Genomic DNA, 22,834 nt, shown 5'->3' with positions numbered 1-22,834 from the left:
AAGAAATAGTTTGCATCGGAAAATAAGACAGCCTGAAGAGCGGATCCACTCTGTTTTGCATACTAAATGTTGCCTTGCTATTCCTGTACATTTTTGATTAAGTAATTTAAAATAGTGGTTGCTGTAACATATTTCCCTATAGGTACGTTTAATCTTGACAAATCATAGGTTATTACTGCCATGATATCGTTGGCAATTGATTTAAACTTACGATTCATTAAAAGTTAACCGCTTGTCATTTAGAAAGCGTAACAGCTGTAGGTTTAACGATCAGTCCGCTGACAGTCGCGGTGACTGTTCTCACTCCTAATTTGCGTTTAATGAATATTCTGATAAATGCGTACTTTATAATCGCAAGTGTTCGTTATTTCGACTATTGTAAAACGTCATACGTTGTTGTAGGTGCGTGATTTATTTACGTGTAATTAAACGAGACAGATGCTTGTAACAAATTACTGCGACGAGTTGCATTTCATGAGAAACGAAGAGATTTATTAGTTTTCGTGTTGCTGCGTGTTACGGAGTGTTAACTTTTATTAAATTAGTCTGCATCTCGGCTTGTCTAGTTAAATGCTGTGACATGCGTTTTATTCAGAAGTGAATTAAAACAGACTATTACCTACATGCTTTAATACAATGAATATAATTTCACAAAGTTGATCTTTATAAAATAAATATACTTATTTCATTTCCTAATTCAACGCTGAAAATGTATTCTTGTATTTAACTTTAAACGTGAAAAAGTTAGGATTACGAATTACTTTCTAAACAACGTATTATCGTTTTATTCGGAAGTTTATGTAAAAAGCGTATTTAAGGATACGAAAATGTTAGAGGCATCTCCGTTTAAACAAGCACCGGTATAGAATCAGACACCATAATCGGATATCGAAGTAATCCTCTTCGAGTCCCTTTCAGTTAAGTGGGGGACCGGACAAGGAAAACAATAGCGAAAAAGTAAATGTTAGTTATTAGCAAAAACCTTCGCGATAAATCCTATTACGTTCGTGTCAGAAACAATTGTTTGACAAGCTTTGTAACAATGGTCGGCTAATCAAACATTTCGATATTTACGTAATAAACTTTATAAAGGTTTTATGAAAAGGTACCTACATATTTTTTTTAGCGTTACTGTTAAGGAACATTTGGCTGGGTGACCATCTTCTCATGGCAAGTTCCTCCGTGATTTAGAAGTATCCCACTTATTAGTGGGGCTAATTATTGCGGATATAGTTTGTAAATTTTGTTTTCATTCATCATCATTCTTCATAAAGTCTGACAACCAGTCCCATAAAGGAATGTGATACCAGGGACTACAAAAATAACACAAATATTTCTACCTTTTCAGTTCGAATTACTCAGAAATCGTGTCTTAGATTATTATAAAACCTTACTATAGGAAAATACAATAAACGTTCATTATACTGACGCCTTATTTTCTTTTTAATGAAATCTATTTTGATTAAACCGTAAATGTAAATAAATGTCTCAGTTTTGCTGACAAACAAATTAATAACGCTTATACGACATCTTGGAAAATAAAGCACGTGAGCCGAGCCGGGCTCATTTTGGCTTTTCTATGTTGACTTTTGCTAGCTTAATATAACTTTGGCCTGACTTTATACTTGGCTTTACTATTTACTTTATTATTTTACTTTTTGCAAATATTTTGTTGGTATCTAAAAATAGATTTATTAAATAAATCACATATTAAGACGTGATATTTGTAATTGTTTTCGTAATAAGTTTTCAGTATTTGTCTTCAGTGTCAAAAGCTTGCGAACAATATATAGCTGCTTGTAAAATTTGTAATTAAAATTATAATCCTCCCTTTTGGGCCGTAGTCGGATAATAAATTGGTGTGTTGTACGGGGATTAATGGGCGCTTACAAGTATTGCAATCAATCAGTGATGATACATCACGTACAAGCGCGATTATTTCCCGCATTTCCCCAGGTAATACAAATTGAACTGGCCGCCCAGTAACGATCCGCGCTTTCACGTCGATTTTATGTGAAACATTCAATTTAATCATTCGGCAATATCAAAACGTTTACCGACAGCATATTGGATTTATTTCCTAAAATAATTATACGAGTTAATTACACAAATCCCATTTGCATTCTGAACACACCCGTACTCTAGTTATTCACAACATTGAAAAACAAAAACCTATTACGTTTACGCTATCTCACTTAAAAAAGCAATCTAATCAAATAAACATTTACATGTAAATTAAAACACTAAAATTAAGCAATATCAACAAACACCGCCATTGTTAGTCTAATGTCATTTTTCGAATGTGTTCCAATTATAAATGGAGTTTAAAAATCCTCTTTTTTTCAATTCACATTTTTATTTAAAAAAAATATGTTCTACGTAATTTGTTTTGCGATCATATTTTAACAACTACGTCTTATTAACTGGGTCTAAAAGGATTTGCATGTTTATGTAATATGATGTAATACCTACCAAAGGTGAAAAAGTTTGCGGGTTCACCGTTGGTAATAAAATTCGGATGATGGATGAGAAATCATTACCTGAAAAAACCTGAAACGTACATTATTGTAAACTAGATTGATCACGAAAAATATGATGATGGAGACTTGATGGCTATGCATAGGTACAGATACAAGGCCACAAAGCATAGGTAATATATGCCACAAAATAATAATTGAACAATGGTAGTGTTTACGGTAAAATTCAATACAAAATGGTGAACATAGTGTCACATTTCCTTTGAAATTCAAAGAAAAGAGTATTTTCAATGCGTTTCTATTTATAATTTAGTTATAGCTTTTGGATCGATATCACTTCGGAGGTTAAAATCAATTGTTTTGTTTGTACGGTGACCCATAAGTGATAAATAAAAATATCATAAAAGTATTTGTATCAAATCTATTGTTGTTTGTTGTTCTATAACTACGTTGTTTACCTCTAACCACTTGATTGCTATCGTAAGAAATATTAGACCAATTTCGACCTATTTCAAAACATTGGAATGATCTGAATAAATGAATGATGATATAAATAAAACGTGATCAAATAATTATTTGCATAAATTCTTAATTTATAAGAGAAAAATTAAACGTTATTCAAAAGAAGTTTTCTCGAATTTTCCTCCTTGTCGCCAGATGACCACAAAACTGATTACTATTCCAACATTTTACGCAACGAACCCTTTTCCATTGAATTTTGTCAACGAAACGCGCATAAAAATGTCAAGTCTCTTTGATTTATGTTTTATTTCTGACGCATTAAATATACGGGGCTGGGCGAACACACCTGAGATTCATTGTCGAAAGGGCTGAGTGGCCTGACGAATATAGCCGCGTACATTTATAATACCCGTCAGCCACTATATCTGGGTTAATTTCATTAGAACAACATGACTATGTTACATGTTTAATTTGTTTATTTCGTTTTAGCAGGATATTTATAGAAGCCATCTACTAGAGCTATTTAGCAGCTACGTGCACTTTGTCTTTCTATATGTATATTTAGTCCGAGTACGATTAGTTTATGGGAAACAAAAAAATACAAAAAACTGCAAGCATTAAAGTCAATTTTCAAAGTTTTTTAAGTAACAGATTAAAAAGAAAATTAAAAATAATGAGCACCATAGACCTTAATTACCATAGACATTGGAAGGAATTTAGTGACCCTTTTGATAACCTTCACAGTTTCAACGATAGCTATTATTGAAAAAATGGAACGTTTGTTTACTACTATAATAGATCACAATTCGCTAATTAGCACAGACCAATTAGATACTATATTATTGTGTTAACCTAAGCGTATCATATCGCTAAACTATTGACCAATGAGTCAATAGTTATAAGTATTTACATTACACATTAGCATGTTGATATTACAAACTAAGTATTATTTGTTTATTACTCCTCCCGCAAGACACGGGAATGCTAACATCATGTTAATAATAATTAGCCACATTATAGTAGAAATTGCTATCAATAATACGCTTCTCATCATCTGAAAAACCTTTCCTACTAGTCTTAGCTACGCTAGAGAAGTTCCAGCTAATTTATACCTACTCAGTCTGCAACATAAACCCGGACGCCACTAAAAATGTACATCACAAATTGACATTTTATACAGAACAGACGTTCACACTGCAAAGAGCTAAGTAAAAATAGTACAGCGACAATATTTGCTCAAGTACGGAGTAAGGTTTCATAAACAATATTGTGTAGACCGTTTTACATTATGGACGGGCCGCCCCCGGCTAGTGAATGTGCTACATGTTTTACGAAGTTATAGTAGCTTTGGTAGTGAACATTTTCCGTACATTAATGCCTTTAGAAATAAACTACTTTATGTAGTTTTAAGACTGGAAGTAATGGGCCGTTGCTTGTCACCATTTTCTGAATTTCACTTTACACGCATCAGCTATTAAAGCTAGGTAGTGATATCTGACATTGCCATCAAAAGTAGCTCAGGAAAAATAAATGCTGTTTAGTCAATTTAAGTTAATCTTGATAAGGAATTGATTATTTTGTGAAAAGCTTTGATGAGTCGGCATGATATGGAAATAAGACATGAGCCTCATAATATGTGACACGTCAAATGTGTCTGATCGATGTAATTTTGCATAAATAGGCCTAAGCCGCCGTAAGACTACGCGACATGAGACGTCTCATGAATTATTTAGCGGCCGGCGGGTAATCTTCTGTCTGTAAAGTAGTAGGACAATCGATCTTTGTTGCCAAGTTCTTATATGGACAGAACTGATTGCCTACGGAACTTTTTATAATATTAACTTTGTACATTTCCTTTAACAACTTCTGTATGATGAGGTCACGTTCTCTCGTATTTGTTTTGCATAGGTATAGGTACATTCACCTACGAGCACGGGAAAAAATTGTGTAAACATTTTCATTGGGATTAATTACAATGAAAGCTTACTATAGGCTACAGGCTGAAGCAATTTCCCTCCTGTGTAGATTTAATATTTTTCAATAAACGCAAACTCAAGGGTTTCGACAGAACCAAGCTCTAGGGCTGTGTCAAGATGAAATAATATTATGAAGCGTTGAGTGCAATTTGCATTCTACTAGAAAAGCGTTTGTTCGTCCGCTAAAGAATTTATGCCATTTGTGGCACTTTTTATCCCACAATGTTAATGCATATTACAAATTGCATAAAGTTTTCAACGTGCTGACACTTTTCTTTGTAAGAATTTAGAACACCATTTTGTTCACTGGAAGACTTGATACCATTGATGAGTAATGTATTTAAGTATATGGGCGGTGGAAACAGGATTGATAACAATGACAGTGATAGTTATCGAGTCCAACTTAAACGTACTTTTGGCAACAAGGCAACATTGCAAACGATTAACTACAAATGACGTACAGTGAATAGGCATGAAGTGGGTGAGGTTTTGGGTTTCAGTCTGCGGTCGAGTGGCCAGGGCGCCGCGTTGGCAATCAGGCAGTTTCTAGCCGAGTGAGCCGAACGCGGCGGCGCGCCGGTGCGTGCTCCGTCACCGAACCGGCCGACTCGACACGTCACGCCGCTCCAAGACGTCGCACACTAAATCATAGTGCACTTGCTTTGTACGGCGACGCGGAAAACTCCCTGAATACGTGCTCCAATATCCCAGACGTCGCGAAACAACTTCCTAACTCGACTTACATACTTTATTTCCCACAAACGCTACTGTGGTAGTGTCTACCGCCTGTCCAACTATAATTGCAAATCAAATATTCACGGCTTGTTTTATATACAGTATTAGGGATTTTGTGGGCAAGTCCAATTTACCGGGTGACTGAAAATTAGATTGTTCGCCCCAGTAAATGAATAAACAGATTTCATATGATGGAATCATTCCCGTTTGCTCAAATTACTCCACTATTGTTTAGGTCACGGTCGATATATAGCTATTAACAATGAAAATGGCAATGTGTCGATTTAGCTTTATCTCGTTTTCCATTTAAATAGGATAGAAATGCTAGGAATAACTTTATATTGTTGTACACTTTTAGTTACGCTTTTGATCGGTTTCATATGAAACATTGTTTTTTATAAAGAATTCTAATACACACTTTTTTCTTAGAAGCACATTCAAGCAACTTTGTCTAGTGCAAGTGTCGTTGCATTCAGTATTAAGTAGACATCCGCCATGCATCCGCACGACGAACAAACGCCGGATGGATCTAAGTCCCGCATCAAACAACTACAGACTACACGCCACCCATACAAAGGATCATAGTTCCGCCATTCCGTGAGCCCTGTGCCTTAGGTAACTCGATCAAGCGAAACCCTTTTACCCAAATATACGAGTAGATACTTCCCAATCCAATTCTCGCAACAAAATAGCATCGCGGTTTAGTGAATGTGAAACGAATAACAATATGTGATCTGGTTTGTTTATCTGTGTTAGTTGTAAATGATTGTGTTATTCAATCTGTTGTGTTAAAAGTAGTGAACTGTTGCAGAAGATTACCGAAATATACAATATCTACTTATGTAGATAAGTGCATACATATGATACATACACGCAGCCAGACATGTTATGCTGCAAATTGCTTACAATTTAAGCCCATAAAAGATTCAATTTTCTAAACCCCTGCAAATACGCAAAAAACTACTTACATTACAATGCGTGCGTGCTGATCGTAAATGCATATAGTAATCTAGATTTTTTATGATATTCCAAAACATAAATAAATATAAATATGTATGTACATATATATTGATATCGCATTCACACTTTGATGTCGTTGATAATGAAAAAATCGCACACGCCTGTGGCAGATATCAATTATATACCAAACAGGTTTCCACTAAATAATTTTTATTTAGAGTGTACAATATTGTTCGAAGAAGTGTGCAGTTTTTGAAAGCTATCAATTTAACTAAAAAAATCGATAAGTTTTTCCAACAATTGTCGCTTTGTGACGTTTTATTGTGAATTGAAATCCGACAGTTTTCAACACGTGAGTAAAAAATATATTTTTCAGCTTTATCACCATAACACCACCGCTAAAAATACACCTAAAGATAAAACTTCAATAGTGTTTTTCATTCACAAAATTTGAAAACAATGGCTGATACATTTTCTAACATACATGACAAGATCAGATTAGATAGACCCGATGGAATGACACAAAGAACCTCGGAACTAAAGAAAAGTCGTTTAAAGGCCGGTTTACACTTTGCGAAGTGTGAAGTGATAAGTGTTAAGCGTTAACTTTACGCGATAAGTCTCAAGTGTTAAGTAGTCTTTTCCATCTCCGTTTACACAGTGTTTAGGAAGAAGCTCATAGTGGTACTGTGCGTTGTGCATAGTGTCTCTAGAAATGGAAGATGAACAGCGCCTAATATTGAGACAAATAATTAAGGAGATTGTATCTGTTGTGGTATCTGATATAGAAAATGAACTCAATTTTGAAATCGGGAATTCCCATCGCTTCACTCAGTTTCAATAGGGCCGCATCTCTCAACTGTTTGTTTTTAAATTCTGGGCACTTAACATTGTATAGGCATTCAAACTTTATGTATTCTTGTACGAATTATAAAGTATGTTGTTCCGTCCACTTCATTTTCGCTTTGAACTTGACACTGCGCACTTAACACACACGTATTTACACACTGATTAGTACAGGCAAATTGCGAGAGAGGGTAGTAGAAAAGTTGAGAGGGGGTAGTCACTTAACAACAAAAATAGACCTTGATTCTATTCACTCGCACTAATCAATAAGTACTAATCGCACGTATCACTTAACACTAATCACTTTACGCTTGCGTTCACACCTAGATTACTAAACACCTGCACTAATCATCTGCAGTGTTAACTTAACAAAGTGTAAACCGGGCATTAAAGACGATGTTTATCGAAATGTTCACGAACCAGTCGATATAGCGCCAATACACTGATAGTTTGTGTACAATTTCTCAGCTGAAAATTGCATCAGACACCGTTCATTGCTTCGTTTCCTCGACTCAGTACTCATTTATAATCTAAATGGCTTTAAACAAGATAGTAAAGGCTATCTTTATAATACTCTTACAAGTATATCTATTTTGATGATCCTAGGAGGGGCTGCATACTTTATGGTATGCACTGTTTTGAAGACTTTTCGCATTATTTTGAAGGTTTGCATTATCTCGGATTTTAACGCTATATTATGATTGGTCATTAGTCGTTACGTATCAATTATTCAGTTTAGTTTTTAATGGCCAGCTTATCGTCTTTCTGCTGTTATTCGTTTTTTATTGTCATATGCAATTGCAATTCAAGACTGTGTGTTCAAGAAGTGAGCAATATTGGTGAAGACTTGAATTCGGGCCTAAATAAAACGTATTCGTACGCGTACGCATTTGATAGACAATATTTACGAAAAAATATTTGTATCCACTCTCGTGAGGTAAAAATCATGCTAAACAAATTTCACTTATCTGTGTACACACGCTTCTGTATCGAAACGTTTCCACGTCAGCGGCAAAACTAAAGAGGTCGAATGCGTACTACATTAACCGATATGAATTCGATAAAATCTGCAATCTACTAGACAGGGATATTTATAGACGGACAGTCTTATTCATATCGTGTTGTGGTTTTTGTATAATCTTGCCGAGTATGAGTGTGGAGCGTACGACGGACAGATAAGATTTATGTTCCTTCATGGATGGTACATGGTACGTACAATAGCTTGTTTGTCTCGGTATTTGTCATTTGGCCGGCGCAAATGGCTTGGGAATGTTCGTATAAGGCTCGTTACACAAGCACTGGGAGGGCTCCTGTATGCATAATTGCGCAGAAATGTGACGACACGCCATACAAGCCCGGCTTTATTACTGTTTGTAGTTCAGCTCTGCGCAGCTATACTATTACAATAATAATGTCAAGTGTAGCTGAAGCGCCCTCCTAGATAAAGATATTAATTTTAAATATAGAACGATTTCTCTACTGTAGGATTAGATAGTAATTTCTAGGGTTCCTATATGCAGAGAATGTATTCTCTTTTAAAAATAGAACTCTCAATATTTATACAAAATTACTCGTACAAAATATCTCGTTCTGTTACTTTTGGCACACTAAAAAAAATAACTAACATTCACAGAGCACAGTTATAAATCACAAGTGTTTACTATGCGGCCCCCAAAGGACTTAGCGTGATGATACATTACCCTATCGAATATCTGGAGAAGGGATTACAAAGGTTGTCCCTCAGGAAAGTCCCCAAAAATCTGTCCCGAACTTTTTAGTAGTTTGTGTTACAAACGCAATATGCGGTCTCTTGTTTTTGTTTTTTGAAGTTTTCGCTGCAGGCTCGCGAAATTTTCACCCGATAAGTAGTGTTTTGTCCCTCATTTTTTCGATTTTTCGGAAATGTTTCGTCTATATTCCAATTCCAATTAAAATCTCAGTCCTACAACATCAAAAATACAAAAACACACTTAATTAAAAATAAGTTACGCATTATGTATTGAACAATTATGATCCCTTGGGAAGTTCGGCCTTAAAATATAAAATATCTAGCACTATTTTGCTTGGCTCAGTCTCACGAATAACTATCTAATTAGGCTCATGCAAGCACAGCTTCAGACAACCTAGACTTAATAAGATTCTGCGCCAGCATATTCAGGCTAAATTAATACTGTAATTATCTACCTAGTTATAAATAACTGCACAAGAGGGTGTTGGGAAAAGCTAGTAGTTATGAAGCAAATTTTTATTATGACATTCATTAGGCAACTAGGAATAGTAACTATCTCATCCACTACTGCATTTTGAAGTGAACTCACTCAAGACTGACATATTATTTTTTACCTTAGTTGAAGGGGTTAAAAAGTCACCCCAATAACTTTATTAAAGAACTTATTTTTAATTGCTTCAATTTTCAAGAAAAACATAAGAACAACAATAACACAAAATAAATGTTGTTGTGACGTCGACCGACCCTAACTTCGCGTATGTCCCTTAACTCTAATGGGGGAAGGGATAAGTCCGACAGAAACATTCTTACAGGCTTGTAGGCAAAATAAGGATAAAGAAACTGATGTCAATCTCATTGTGTGGCTCCTAGATAAAACTTTATCTCGACTCGGGTGTTTCGTACTCAAGAAAAGCTATATAAATAATCCTCTAAGTTAGTAAATAAATAATATGAGCTACTTCATAAATAGATAAAAAATCAAACCTTACTCTATCTCATCACTTAATGTTATCGTAGTATCAATAAAACTGAAAACGTTTATAAATACTCGTAATATTCTCCTAAATTGCTTACAGTTGCAGAATCCTAATAAATCCATACATACATTGTAAAAAAAGAATTCGTGCCCTCTCCTTATGTCTTAAGGAGCCCAGGTTCAATAAACGTTTGAGATGGGCTATCACCGCAATAAAATATTTTTTATATAACTTGTGCACACAACATAAACAAAGAAAGGATTTACGTGATTACGTCTGCGTGACCCATTTGGAAGATGCGGGTTGAAAGTACTTAATAAATAGGCCAGCGGTGAGCTAATCAAAAGCACTTCATTTGCAAGCTGACTGAAGTGACGTTTCTATGCCAAATATTTATTTCTTAAAATTTTTACGAATTATGTTTATCATAAACCCTTTTTATGTCTCGCAACATATCTTATTTTTTCAAAAGCAACATTTTAGCTACAGTTTGTTTCAAAAAGTAAATTTATTTTCACGAGACAAGCGGTACTTTTCATGAAGTAGGTACGTATCTTGATATATTTTACTTTGCATACCTCTTTCAAACCTCGGGCGATGCTAATTTCATGAACCGACCCGATACCGTAACGATCGAGTTGAGATTTTACGGCATATGAAAATTTTAAACAAGTGTTCTCGAGGGAGTACGTAATAGCCTGTTTAAAATTCCATTCGTGACCGTTTCTGGTGTTCGCATCTCTAGATAGCAACTGGAGGTACGATCAGCACCTACCTGGTTGTCAGATGATATGGAAGCAAGCAACATTTTACCTAATTTTAAAGTATTATGAATTTTTGAAAATTTTTAACAAAAGCAAACTGTTAACTTTACTACGAAAATGGTAGTACTGTAAATGAAAAATACATGATTAAGTACGTGGTATTCTAATCCATAAATAGGTTCAATGATTATGTAAACAAACCCAAAATTCTTTGACAACATTGTTATCCTGTTAGAAGAATTTGGGGTTTCCTATATATTATTCACGATTACGTGTGAAACAACTCCGTCGAGTTTACGACATGAATTCATTATTTTCAGTATGATCCACAGTGTTATTGTACAACAGCCCTATGTTCTTGCTTGTCGTAAACCGTACTGGCACCAAACACACTCATTAAAAAGAAAGTGCACTCAATAAAAATCTGTTATGCATAAGGCACTTTATTTGCACTCAAAATTACTGATTTCGTTTACTCTATTCAATTTGTTCAACATTTACTTTAAAATGTGATGTAAAAACTAAATTATCTGTTTGTCTACACGTGTATCTCGAGTCACTTTGGTACTAAATATACAGACTTGAACTTTATTTCGTTAGTATTTTAGGTTCAACAAACGGAAATTTAAAAATAAAATTCGACCTTCTGCAATTCGAATTTAGTTTCTGAACACTAATGAAGTAAAAAGTTCTAACTGCCTTTAAATTAAGTTCCACAGGAAATAGAAGTCGTCGGGTCCGCGAACAGTTAATTGTTATTTGCATCGCATTTCAATGGAATTTGTTTGAAAGGAGTTTCTGAACCGTTCCCGTAAATTCTGTCTCATTTCGCTCAATAGAACATTAGTTATCCTAGTAAGTTATCCGCATAATGTTCTTAGAAAAAACCGGTTTAATGTGATTTATAGGGGTAGGTAGCGCCTCGTGTAATATTAAACAAGAACTTTCTACGCTTGAGGTTTTATGGCGTACTTGAGTATGTAACTTCCATTAAAGGATCATATACGCAACTTTATTACGACTTTATAAAGATGGAGAAGTTACCGAACTCATGTTTACCCGCGAAATGGTTCATCTGAATGATTTATTACTTATTTATTTAAAAATGAAATCTTCTACTAGAAAGTGTTTCGTAGATTAGGTGAATTTATAGAAACCGTAGCAGCGTAAAATAAAGACTAGAAGATTTATGTCCTAATAACTCATTCGTATGTGCACGTACTTACATTTATAAAAATGGGTTCTGCCGGCAGAGCGGGGTTAGTGCCTCACAGAGGCAAGGATAAATTATATTACTCTGAATTCTCTGAATCAAAACTAAGTTATGGATTATTTAAATATTTGCATAAAATACATTCAAGCTTTTCACAAAATAGTTTGCAGATTTTTTAAAACCTCTTTTGCCCTCTTGTCGTAAGTTGATGTACCTAAAAAACTCCGATAAATAGACGATTTCAATGCTCGTGTAAAAAGCTGATGCATTCAAGGACAGACAATATTAATACATAGACTGTCAATTTATCACATAAGACAGGCTGTTGCCAATGATAGGTTGCTGTTTCGGTACTTTCTAGAAATCCATTATTATTATCTTTTATCCTTTTAGCCCGAATACCGTATAATATTGCAACAGTTCCTTTTGATTTGTTTGCAGAAAGTCAGTTTCATAGGTGAGCTCATAAGATTTTTGTTGTGTTCGTTATTAGTGCATTGGGTCGTGCCCCGCCGGAGCGGGCCGCATCGCCCTCGCCCTCACTAATTGCACTTTCTAACGCTCCGCTGCAACCTGCACGATTGTTCTACGCTTCGAATATGTTCAATTACTAGATACCTTTTATTTCCCTCCATTTCTTTTTGTTTTTATTACAGGCACTTTACAAAAAAGCGGATAAAATGCCGAAGAGGTTTTATCGGGACTTTCTATGAAGTATTTTGTGCCTCGCACGTTCTCATGTTTTGTTTTTTTCTGCACTTCTATTCTTCTTAACGTAGTGCTGATTTATTCCAAATGCAATAGTAAGACACAAGCATTATTTTGCATGTATATTTTACTTTATCTTTCAACGTTTTTTTAGGTCTTCAATGAGCATTATAATGAGGTCACCAAATATTGATCGAATTCGTCAAAAATCTACGTCAAGGAATCCACGGGAGGGCCGTATCAAACCTAGTTTAGGTTTATTTATTGCGTGTTATATTTGGTAATAAAAAATAATGCCAATAACGATATTTCAAGTGATTGGTATAATTTATCTATCCGAATACACCCACTGGGAATAAATTGGTTTGAGGTCAGCGGTAGGCTTTTACTTCCAAATAGTAACTTGATTATTTATTAACGTTTACTGTTATATATACAGACAATCTATCACGCGAGTGAAGAAGGTAGTTCTAACATCAGTCAAGCTATAACTGATGGATAATTTTTATCTTTCCACGTCTAGAAGTAGAAGAACAAATTGACTGTCACTTAAAAAACATATCGAAATACTTACCACACGATTTTTATTTTATCAAAATTGGCCAACATTTAACCTTATATGTATGCTACTACTATTTGTTTTTGTTACTGTCAATACCTACTTTTTGTCAGGTTACATCCATCGCGATAAGATGGTTAAAAGGTTACCACGATAGCTATCGGTGCGAATGAAAATCTATTTTATCGAAATCTTGAACTCGGTAAGTAATTCAACAGCCTCCCACTAGGAAGATATGTCTAGAATGACATCATAAAACTTTTTATTACATTAAAATTTTCGATTGCAGTCTGAAAGTTTTTGGGATAAAAAATATCCAAATATTATAGAAAAAACAGTATTGATTGCATCTCCAGCGTTGGCGGCATCAATAAATTATAGATTTCTGACGAAGCACGTACTTACTGAATGCACGTAAAGATAATGGTAAATGTATGAATTGAACTTTGATATAAATCTGAGAATATTACAATAATAAATAACTCTACCGCAGATGGAATATCGTAATTCCAATTTTTATGTAACAGTTTATATTTATTGTCAGTTTACTATAGAGTTACGAGCAGACTGTATGTCGGGCGTCGAAAACGGTTCAAAGGCAGAACTCCGTATTGAAATAAACGGAATAACCAATATTCAAAGAACGATGGCGGTTCCATAAACAATAATAACGAAGTATTTATGATGCTGACTGATCCGATTGTTGAACGTTCACGTTTTACGGGCTCGGGAACAAGAAATCCTTTTGACGTCTTTCGCCAAGTCGGGGAAGAACGCGTGTGTTACATTTTTGTCATGTCATACGTTAAACCCGGGATTTGTGGGATGTCAGTGGGAGGCCGAAGCCTGAGCACATTATATGTTTTTCTTTATTGCTTTGTTCGTTTGTTTTGGCGTATTACGTCCGATTGCAATAAGCGATCAAATGTTCTTGACATAAAAGAAAACATTTCAAGAAAAACATTTTGTGTGAGGAGCCGTTATCGTACTACTTACTGTATTCATATAAACATAGTTACATACCTACCATCTTCTAAAAAGTTAGTCCCAGACATTTATAGTATCAAAAATACTTACCAATTTCTAAAACAAACCGCCGAAGCTAATTCAAACGGACAGTTATTCCAGCAGGGAGTTCAAATCGGATCTCACAGCCAAACGTTTACAAACTTTCGACTGTGGTTTGTAAACAAACGATTTCAGACAACAACTCATTAAGTCGGCCAACAAAACAACTCAGCAGAACAACTCGAACTTGGCCGGTTTATGCTGAATTGACGAGCTGACGTCTGAAGACGAATAGTTATATATGTGTATAGAATCTTTATTATGTATGAACTATGTGAACGCTCAAAAGTTATATACGTACCTTTATATTAAGTTTAGAACCTATATTATGCATAAACTATTCAATTCTCTAAACACACCATAGAAAGCAAGCACTGATCACAATAATGTTTCATATATAGAGTAGCAATTCACATGTTACTCTTGAGATTGTTTTAAGTTTTCAGGCAAACACGCAACCAAAAGAATTCAAAGAAAAGGCTAAAAGATGCAATTGTGCCATTCGGTCAAATTAACTGATCTCAATTTGTTTTAATGTCACAGGCTTTCATTCTATCTGTGACCCAGATGAACGATAAGCCAGAGACTCACTCTAAAAGGCTTTCATTCAATCACTCAACACGATTGAACGTAATTAATTGCTATTGAAAACAGTCATTACCCTAAATTAATTAAATGGAAAATATAATCATATAGATAATGTTGTAGTAAAATTTTCATCTGAAAAGCAAAACCACATTTATATAATACGAAATTTCAAATTATCATTTTGTGGTTGCATGCTTTGAGTGTATGAAATAAATTATAATTTAAAGTGCACGTTGAAATAATTTCAGTTGACTATTATTGAAATTTACGTTATGGTCTATAATATGTCTTAATTATATTTAAATACAAAAAAGTGTTCGACCCAGACTCCGTCAAAGTGAAACGAAGTGGAGATATAAAAAAAAACAATAGAAATTCTCTGTTCAGAGATACTTCTGAGTGGGTTAAGACGAAATGTTTAAATACCCAAAGAAATTCCATTTGTTGTTTAGAAATGTTTCCGATAGGCTCCGCCTTGATGGAGTCTGGACCTGAGAGTTCCAATCTCTTTGCTGTGGCAACTCGTCATTGATGAAATAGATAGATTTTGGCAAGAAAATATCCCACTGGCCTTACAGAAAATTCCATATACATATTTTTAAATATAAATGTAGAATTTGCTATAACACTAAAGATATAGAGCATAGACAAACAGCTGTTTATGATACCATCTATCATGTTGATGCATTGTAAGACTATATCCTGAACCAATAGCATTCAATGTTCTATCGAACTAAATCTACTAGTTCACTGTTGATATAGAGCCGTGATTGTCTACTGTCTACTAAGTGATATTGCTAATAATGTTCAGTGAATTTCCGCTGTAATCCTAGGCTTTGAATAGATCGATCTGATTAATGCTACAAGGTATTGATTATTCAGTACAGGTTGTGATAGATCTTAAGTACACCTACCTATCATTTTTTTTGTAACAATAAGAAACATGCACATCTTGACTACGATTTATGAGAAAGTTCAAGCACTTTTTTAAATTTTTCTTTCATCAATTTGTTATGTTTGGACCTTTAGAATAAACGCGCTTGAACGTTCGCAACAAAATTTGAATTTCGAATCCCATATTTTTATATCTCAACTACGTAAATATGCCAGCAATAAATTTATGATGCGTATTATTAATTGAATACATATTTTTGTAAACAGAAAATAATTTGGGTGCGCATTATTTACGTTTATCAGTTTATTTACCCTATTACAAAATCAATTTTGTTATAATCGATTGAAATACTGACAGTCATTAGTCTTGTCAATTGTAATAAATTACAAAGAAAATCGAATACAAAGACGGTAGAAAATTAAATTAATTTCTTCATGTTTATAGTCACAGTGAATACAGAAAAAAAAATACAGATGTGACGCTATAAAATAAAGAAAATATGGCGGGTAAAATCGACTCACCGCTTCCATAGTTAGATTTAATTAACTGCTATTTTTACCTACTGGTTTACTGCACTGGTCGTAATTAACTAAACATTTTTGCATTATTCAAAAGCATTTAATTGTTGACTACTTAATCAAGCAAGCTTGTTAACAAACGCTTGGTAATATAAATAGAAGTTGTTTTCTTATTATGACATTTACGCTCTGCTGTGGTCTTAGCGTTAGTACAAATATTTGAGAACTGTCGCCTCATATAACAACACCCAAATACCTAAAATAAATAACAAAGATTTCACAGAATTGTTTTCATAACAAACTTTCGAAATTGGATTAGTTAGCGTTCGAATTCTAATAAGTAATCTAAGATGGCGACTTTTATTGGCGCCAAAATAATAACGAAAACAATCATTTAACTATTTGAACTTTATAAATCGACAGCTCAAAAATAACGCATTATAATTATGATCTAAATTGGATAACAAAAGAAAACTTCATCATATTTGCGAGATAAAGAAAATAATGGTCGTCTACTACAGACTAGGTACCTTTATATTACGTCCTTATGCAAGCGGTAATTCGATCGATGCTCAGCGATTGTATTACCCATCAAGGTACACAGTTCCACTCATTCCCTGCAATGGAAGCCCACACAATCAATATCAATCAGGCCCTGTTGACTGTCCGATTGCTCGTGGTTGCCTACCAAATTATTCAAGGTACGCCGAAATGATTGACTGCATAGTAAACTGAACATATATGACAAGAACTTGTTATGCAGTTTAATATTCACAAAGTTCTACTGCGCTTTGATGCATTGTTAATCTTCCTAGTATTACACTGTTTTAAGATTCCTTTTCTACTTTTTTTTAGTGCACTACTAAGATAACACAAGAATACTTCTTCTTAATTCATTTCTTATGACTGGCCTTGTCTGATGTTTTGTGGAGAATATCTTCTGTTTTGTTATGCTATGTCCGCACTTTGCAAACGATTCAAAATTAATGCAATGAAATAGTTTAAGTTTAATGCAGTCATCCATCAGTTACCCTTGCCTTGTCAACCTCATTATTATTAATGATCAGCCATCACACTAATAAGATGACACCTTTAACACAATAATTATCAATTTAATACAATACAAACGCTAATACAAATCTCTAATGGATCCCTTCATCATCGTTGTTTTTTAAGCGCAATTAAGTCCATTGTCTGTGAGACAGTAATTGTTTTATTGATTTGTTTGTGTTGTTAAACAATAAAGCTGTATAAATCAATGCCCTCGTAAATAGCAGTTCTTATTAAATGCTGAATTTTGAATTTCTAAATACATGTATGTACCTTCTATACACGGTTGCACTTAAAGGAGCAAAGCAATCTTATCAGGAATCCCGTCTGCGTTTAACAATGTAACTTTGTAAATAGCGTGCAATTTTATTAGAACAAAACTTACAAACGTGCGCCGTATCAGAATCACGCAGCTAGGAACAATTTTCTATGCTATATTACAGAACAGATATCATTAGAACATGCCTATACTTGTATTCTGTACATAGAAATGGAACGTCCTATTTTATTCGGACGTGGCACGCCTGTTAACTTAGATATTGAAACTGCGCTTCCGTTTTTCAATTTCATACACGTACGTTGCCGATTCAAAATTTCAAACTGAAAAGAACCGCTGAATATATCGGGAACATCGTATGTATTGAAAATATCGATACATCGGAGTTAATACAATTAACCGATATGGAGATATTTTGACATTGATTCGATTTATGAAACATTGATTAGACGCGTGACGTGAATATGCAAACGGGATAATGTAATCAATAGAAAACTGAGAGTTATAGTGAATGTTAAAAGTTCACGACCCTCCATATTCGGCCGTCGCCCTTGCTTGTGCTTATGCGTTTGAGTTTTCACACCTTTTTATTGAGTAACGTATAAAAATATTCGAATATTTATTTCATCTGCGTTCACAAATAACTGCCTTTTTATGTCATCATCAAAAAGATCTATGCTCAGAATGGCAATAAAACATAGGATTATAACTCGTAGACAGAAAGCGGATAATGTAGTTGTATTGAAAAGAAAATATCAATTGCATTCCAATGTGAATGTGAAATATGGGAGAATTACGATTTAGATCCAAAGATATGGGTTAGCAGTGGCACTAAATCTATATTCTCTTGTTTACAGATTGGAACGTAAGCAATAAACTACAATTAATGATGGTGGACCGTGTTTTGAGCAGTATCCTCCGAAAATACAACACGAACAGTGAGTACCACAATGGCAGCTAATGAATCTGCGTAATCATGCCGCATTCAAATGTAACAGTAGCTGTCACCCCGGTTGTTATTTAATTACTTGGAAGTTAGGGTGGAGCGAAGTTATTTGATGTGGTGCGCCCGCCGTGCCTACCAACTCTATCAGCGTTAGTTATGCTCCACCATTTACTCTTTGACACAATCACGCCTCACCTATTTACTGACAAACCAAGAATTCTGTAATTTGACGCAATATGTATATTTCTAATTGTTTTGTATATTTATTGGAGCGTCAATTTTATTTGAACACAAACTTAAATTGGCAATTCTGAGCGCAATATACATGCGTTGTTTATTTTTACATCCTATAGGATTAAAAATCTGTTTGAAACGCTAAAATCGAAATTTTCGATCCAGTGATTTTTTATGAATCTAACAAACCGTAATTTCCGCTTCAATCGTCAATGTCTACATAGCATGTATCATGTTCCATTTAGCGTCTGTTCTTGACATTGATCCCGTGAGCTAACGAGCGTGTGTGATGTGCAGTATGCGCGGTGGAGTCTCGGTGAGAGGGCATGGAGGGCGCGGACGGCCGCGATGAGCTGCTGGAATGGGAGGCGTTGTACCTGCGCCTGCCGCTGCAGAACTCGACGTGGAACGCCACGGAGTGGGACCCTGCCACGTGGAACGTCACCGTGGTGCCCAACGCCACCTGGTGGGAGGCTGCCGCGCCCTTCGACTCGCCGGCCGCGCTGGTCCGCGCCGCCGCCAAGGCTGTTGTACTCGGACTACTGATTCTCGCCACTGTAGTCGGTAACTATACACCTCTGATATTGTAGTAGCGGTAACTAACCGTGACTTGAGAGCTCTGATGTAATTGTATGTTATTACAGATTTGGTGACATAGTTTAAATTACGTATTCTCATTCATCTAAACTAGAATTTTCAGTTCGTAATACCACGAAAATTCTTTAAAAAATTAACATGATCACCTTTCTTTTGCAGAAAATAATTTATTCATATTAAAACAAAATTCTAATAATTAAAGCTCATCATATCAAATTCTTCATAAGCTTAGTTCAAAATATTTCTCTTCATACTTTCACTATTAATATAGAAAATGCTTGCGCCGTAATTTTTCAGAGAGCTCCATTCCTTCGATCAGTCTTACGGCCTTGTACGCCAATAGCGGACGGTTACATGAAATATAATATTTTAGATATTGATAGCTTCAATCTATCCCCACTTTAATTTAAAGGTTCTTTTAAAATATTTATAATAAATACAGAAGCATTACAGAAGGTATTTCAAAGAGAAAGCCGTGATGTTGGCTTAAAATATTAATTATTTTACTAACAAAGGGTTGTTTATTCGGCCGTCAACATTCAACCAATTTTGAAAGTGGTTGCACATGAAACGTGTTCTAACGTAGACATGCGGTTATACACGAAACTCTGTGTTGTAGCACTTGTAGTTGACTTTGTCGGCCAATGCAGTTTGCTGAGTATGTTACGTCAAACAAGTTAGTTTCAGTTTTGCCACAAACACTTTCGACATCCTCTCAGTTGTGGTAAACTCAGCGAAATGTGAAAATGAAGGAATAGGTAGGTAAATAGTTGCTTAAGTAACAACAAACGAGACACGTGCCCAGAATTTCAGGAAATTAGAGCAAAAGACGTCATAAAGTGACATATCCAGGGGACCTGCTCTTGATATTTTTCTTCTTTTCTGTTCCTCACCCATTTGCGCTTAGTAAAGTTAAGACGGATTTGCCATTAACATATTACTCTTTTGTCTTAGGAAATGTATTCGTGATAGCAGCAATATTGTTGGAGAGGCACCTGCGCAGCGCCGCGAACCAGTTGATCTTATCATTGGCGGTGGCGGACTTGCTGGTGGCGTGCCTGGTGATGCCACTGGGGGCCGTGTACGAGGTGGCGCAGCGCTGGACGTTGGGCCCCGAGCTCTGCGACATGTGGACCTCCGGAGACGTGCTGTGCTGCACCGCCTCCATACTGCATCTTGTTGCTATTGCACTTGACAGGTCAGCACCTACTACATTCATTCAATAACGAATATACATAAAAATTTAAACTACGCATACTCATAATATTTTCTATTGTTTGAAGGTACTGGGCTGTGACAAACATCGATTATATCCACGCAAGAACTGCTCGCCGGGTTGGCCTCATGATTGCTTGCGTGTGGGTTGTAAGCTTCCTGGTGTGTATCGCACCTCTGCTGGGATGGAAGGATCCCGACTGGGACCGGAGAGTCTCAGAAGACCTACGCTGCGTTGTCAGTCAGGACGTAGGTTATCAAATTTTTGCGACAGCATCGTCGTTCTACGTGCCAGTTCTCGTTATATTAATATTGTACTGGCGGATATATCAAACTGCTAGAAAAAGAATACGTCGACGGCGAGGGGCGACGGCGCGCGGCGGAGTGGGACCCCCACCTGTGCCGGCCGGCGGAGCGCTGGTCGCAGCCGGTGGCAGTGGCGGGATCGCAGCCGCCGTCGTCGCGGTCATAGGTCGACCCCTGCCGACTATATCCGAAACGACTACTACGGGATTCACAAATGTATCTTCGAATAATACGAGCCCCGAGAAACAGTCGTGCGCCAACGGCCTCGAGGCAGACCCACCGACGACGGGCTACGGCGCCGTAGCCGCCGCCTACTACCCGACGCTAGTGCGGCGCAAACCCAAAGAGGCCGCGGACTCCAAGCGCGAGAGGAAAGCGGCGAAAACATTGGCAATAATAACCGGCGCGTTCGTAGCGTGTTGGCTTCCCTTCTTCGTGTTGGCCATTCTGGTGCCGACGTGTGACTGCGAAGTGAGCCCCGTGCTGACATCGTTCTCGCTGTGGCTGGGCTACTTCAACTCGACGCTGAACCCGATCATCTACACGGTGTTCAGCCCGGAGTTCCGGCACGCATTCCAGCGGCTGCTGTGCGGGCGGCGCGCGCGTCGCCGCCGCGCCCCGCCGTAGCCTCCCCCTCCCCTCGCCCCTACCCGACTGACCTCGTCTAGTTCGAAACATACTTATGTTACCTTGTTACATTTTCAGAGATATATTTACACCCCTTTATTTTTTGTACGTGATGAATGTGAATACGAAAACCTGTCTAGTAAATAAATCACAAATTCTCTTTACAACGTTGTTTCATTCGTTCCGTGCCACTCAGGCAGAAAGCGGCTTGGATTAAAATTAAAGCAATATAATGAAAGGTCGGACTTGAGAAGGGAATTTACACAATTTCGCAAATTGCTATTCAAGTAAATAGTTGCGTCGAAGAAAACTTCTAGTCGAGCTAAATGAAAGCCATTACGCGGGAAATCATATTTGTCCCGAGGGAACTAAGTTATATACGAAATAAAGAAATGTGTAAAGTCCAGACTCAATCCCCAAGCTTATTAAAAGAACCTAGTTTTTGGATAAGCACTTTCAAGAAAAAATGCTATTGGATAGTTTTGATTAAAACACTTTTGGTCTGATTACACAAAAGAACTTTTTCAAACGTTTTAACTTTCTTGCAGTAATGTATACTTTGTATTCCAATATAGAAACAGTTTTTATCCTTTAATTTTCTTTTCAAGTACTTTTATCGCTAAAAGTTCGTTAATATCGCCAGCGTAAAATCTGAATGAAGGTCGTAGATCAAAAGTGAGCGTCTATGGTCTCGGGGCGAACACTCGAAGCGTTATAAAATGAATGTTATGAGGTATTGCTACGCTCAAATGGCCACTTTGTCACAATTAATGGATAATCAATGAATAATTACTCGCTCAAACCTTCAATAATACGATAATAGGAACTCGCGTTCTATTATGAGCTTTTCATTTAAATTGACGTTACAGTAAAATGAATCAGTTTTCTCTAGTAATATTTTCCAATATAATTATCTACAGTTAGGCTTCAGTGTGCAAACATTTAAAATGTAAATATTGAATACAATATTAGAAAGGCTATCTCGAACATTCAGCGCCACGAACCTTTTTATGTAACTGATAAGAAACACAAAAACTAGATTTCAATAGAAAAACATTAAATTCTGTGATTAAATTCCCTTCGAGTGTAATATTTTTCATAAAGCTG

The 22,834-nt window shown here is 36.0% G+C and overlaps 1 protein-coding gene across 3 annotated transcripts in view; it reads left to right on the top strand.

Moving 5' to 3' along the window:
- The window catches only part of LOC110375681 (5-hydroxytryptamine receptor), a 32,880-nt gene extending 10,986 nt beyond the window's left edge, over positions 1-21,894 (top strand). The window contains exons 1-5 of one of the 3 annotated variants that reach the window (XM_021333906.3): positions 6,783-6,962; positions 18,660-18,740; positions 19,280-19,546; positions 20,534-20,777; positions 20,863-21,894. In XM_021333906.3, the coding sequence (XP_021189581.1) occupies positions 19,309-19,546; positions 20,534-20,777; positions 20,863-21,727 (1,347 nt within the window). In that variant the 5' untranslated portion in view covers positions 6,783-6,962; positions 18,660-18,740; positions 19,280-19,308 and the 3' untranslated portion in view covers positions 21,728-21,894. Of the gene's footprint in view, positions 1-6,782; positions 6,963-8,524; positions 8,665-18,659; positions 18,741-19,279; positions 19,547-20,533; positions 20,778-20,862 lie in introns of those variants that run through there. The other 2 variants (XM_049839091.2, XM_021333905.3) reach the window with 2 other exon arrangements.
- Positions 21,895-22,834: the final 940 nt, after the last annotated feature.

This window comes from Helicoverpa armigera, chromosome 9 (assembly GCF_030705265.1).
Source record: "Helicoverpa armigera isolate CAAS_96S chromosome 9, ASM3070526v1, whole genome shotgun sequence".
Taxonomy (NCBI): Eukaryota; Metazoa; Arthropoda; class Insecta; order Lepidoptera; family Noctuidae; genus Helicoverpa; species Helicoverpa armigera.
Note: the sequence above shows the minus strand (reverse complement) of the source record. Positions and strands in the feature narration are given on the sequence as shown.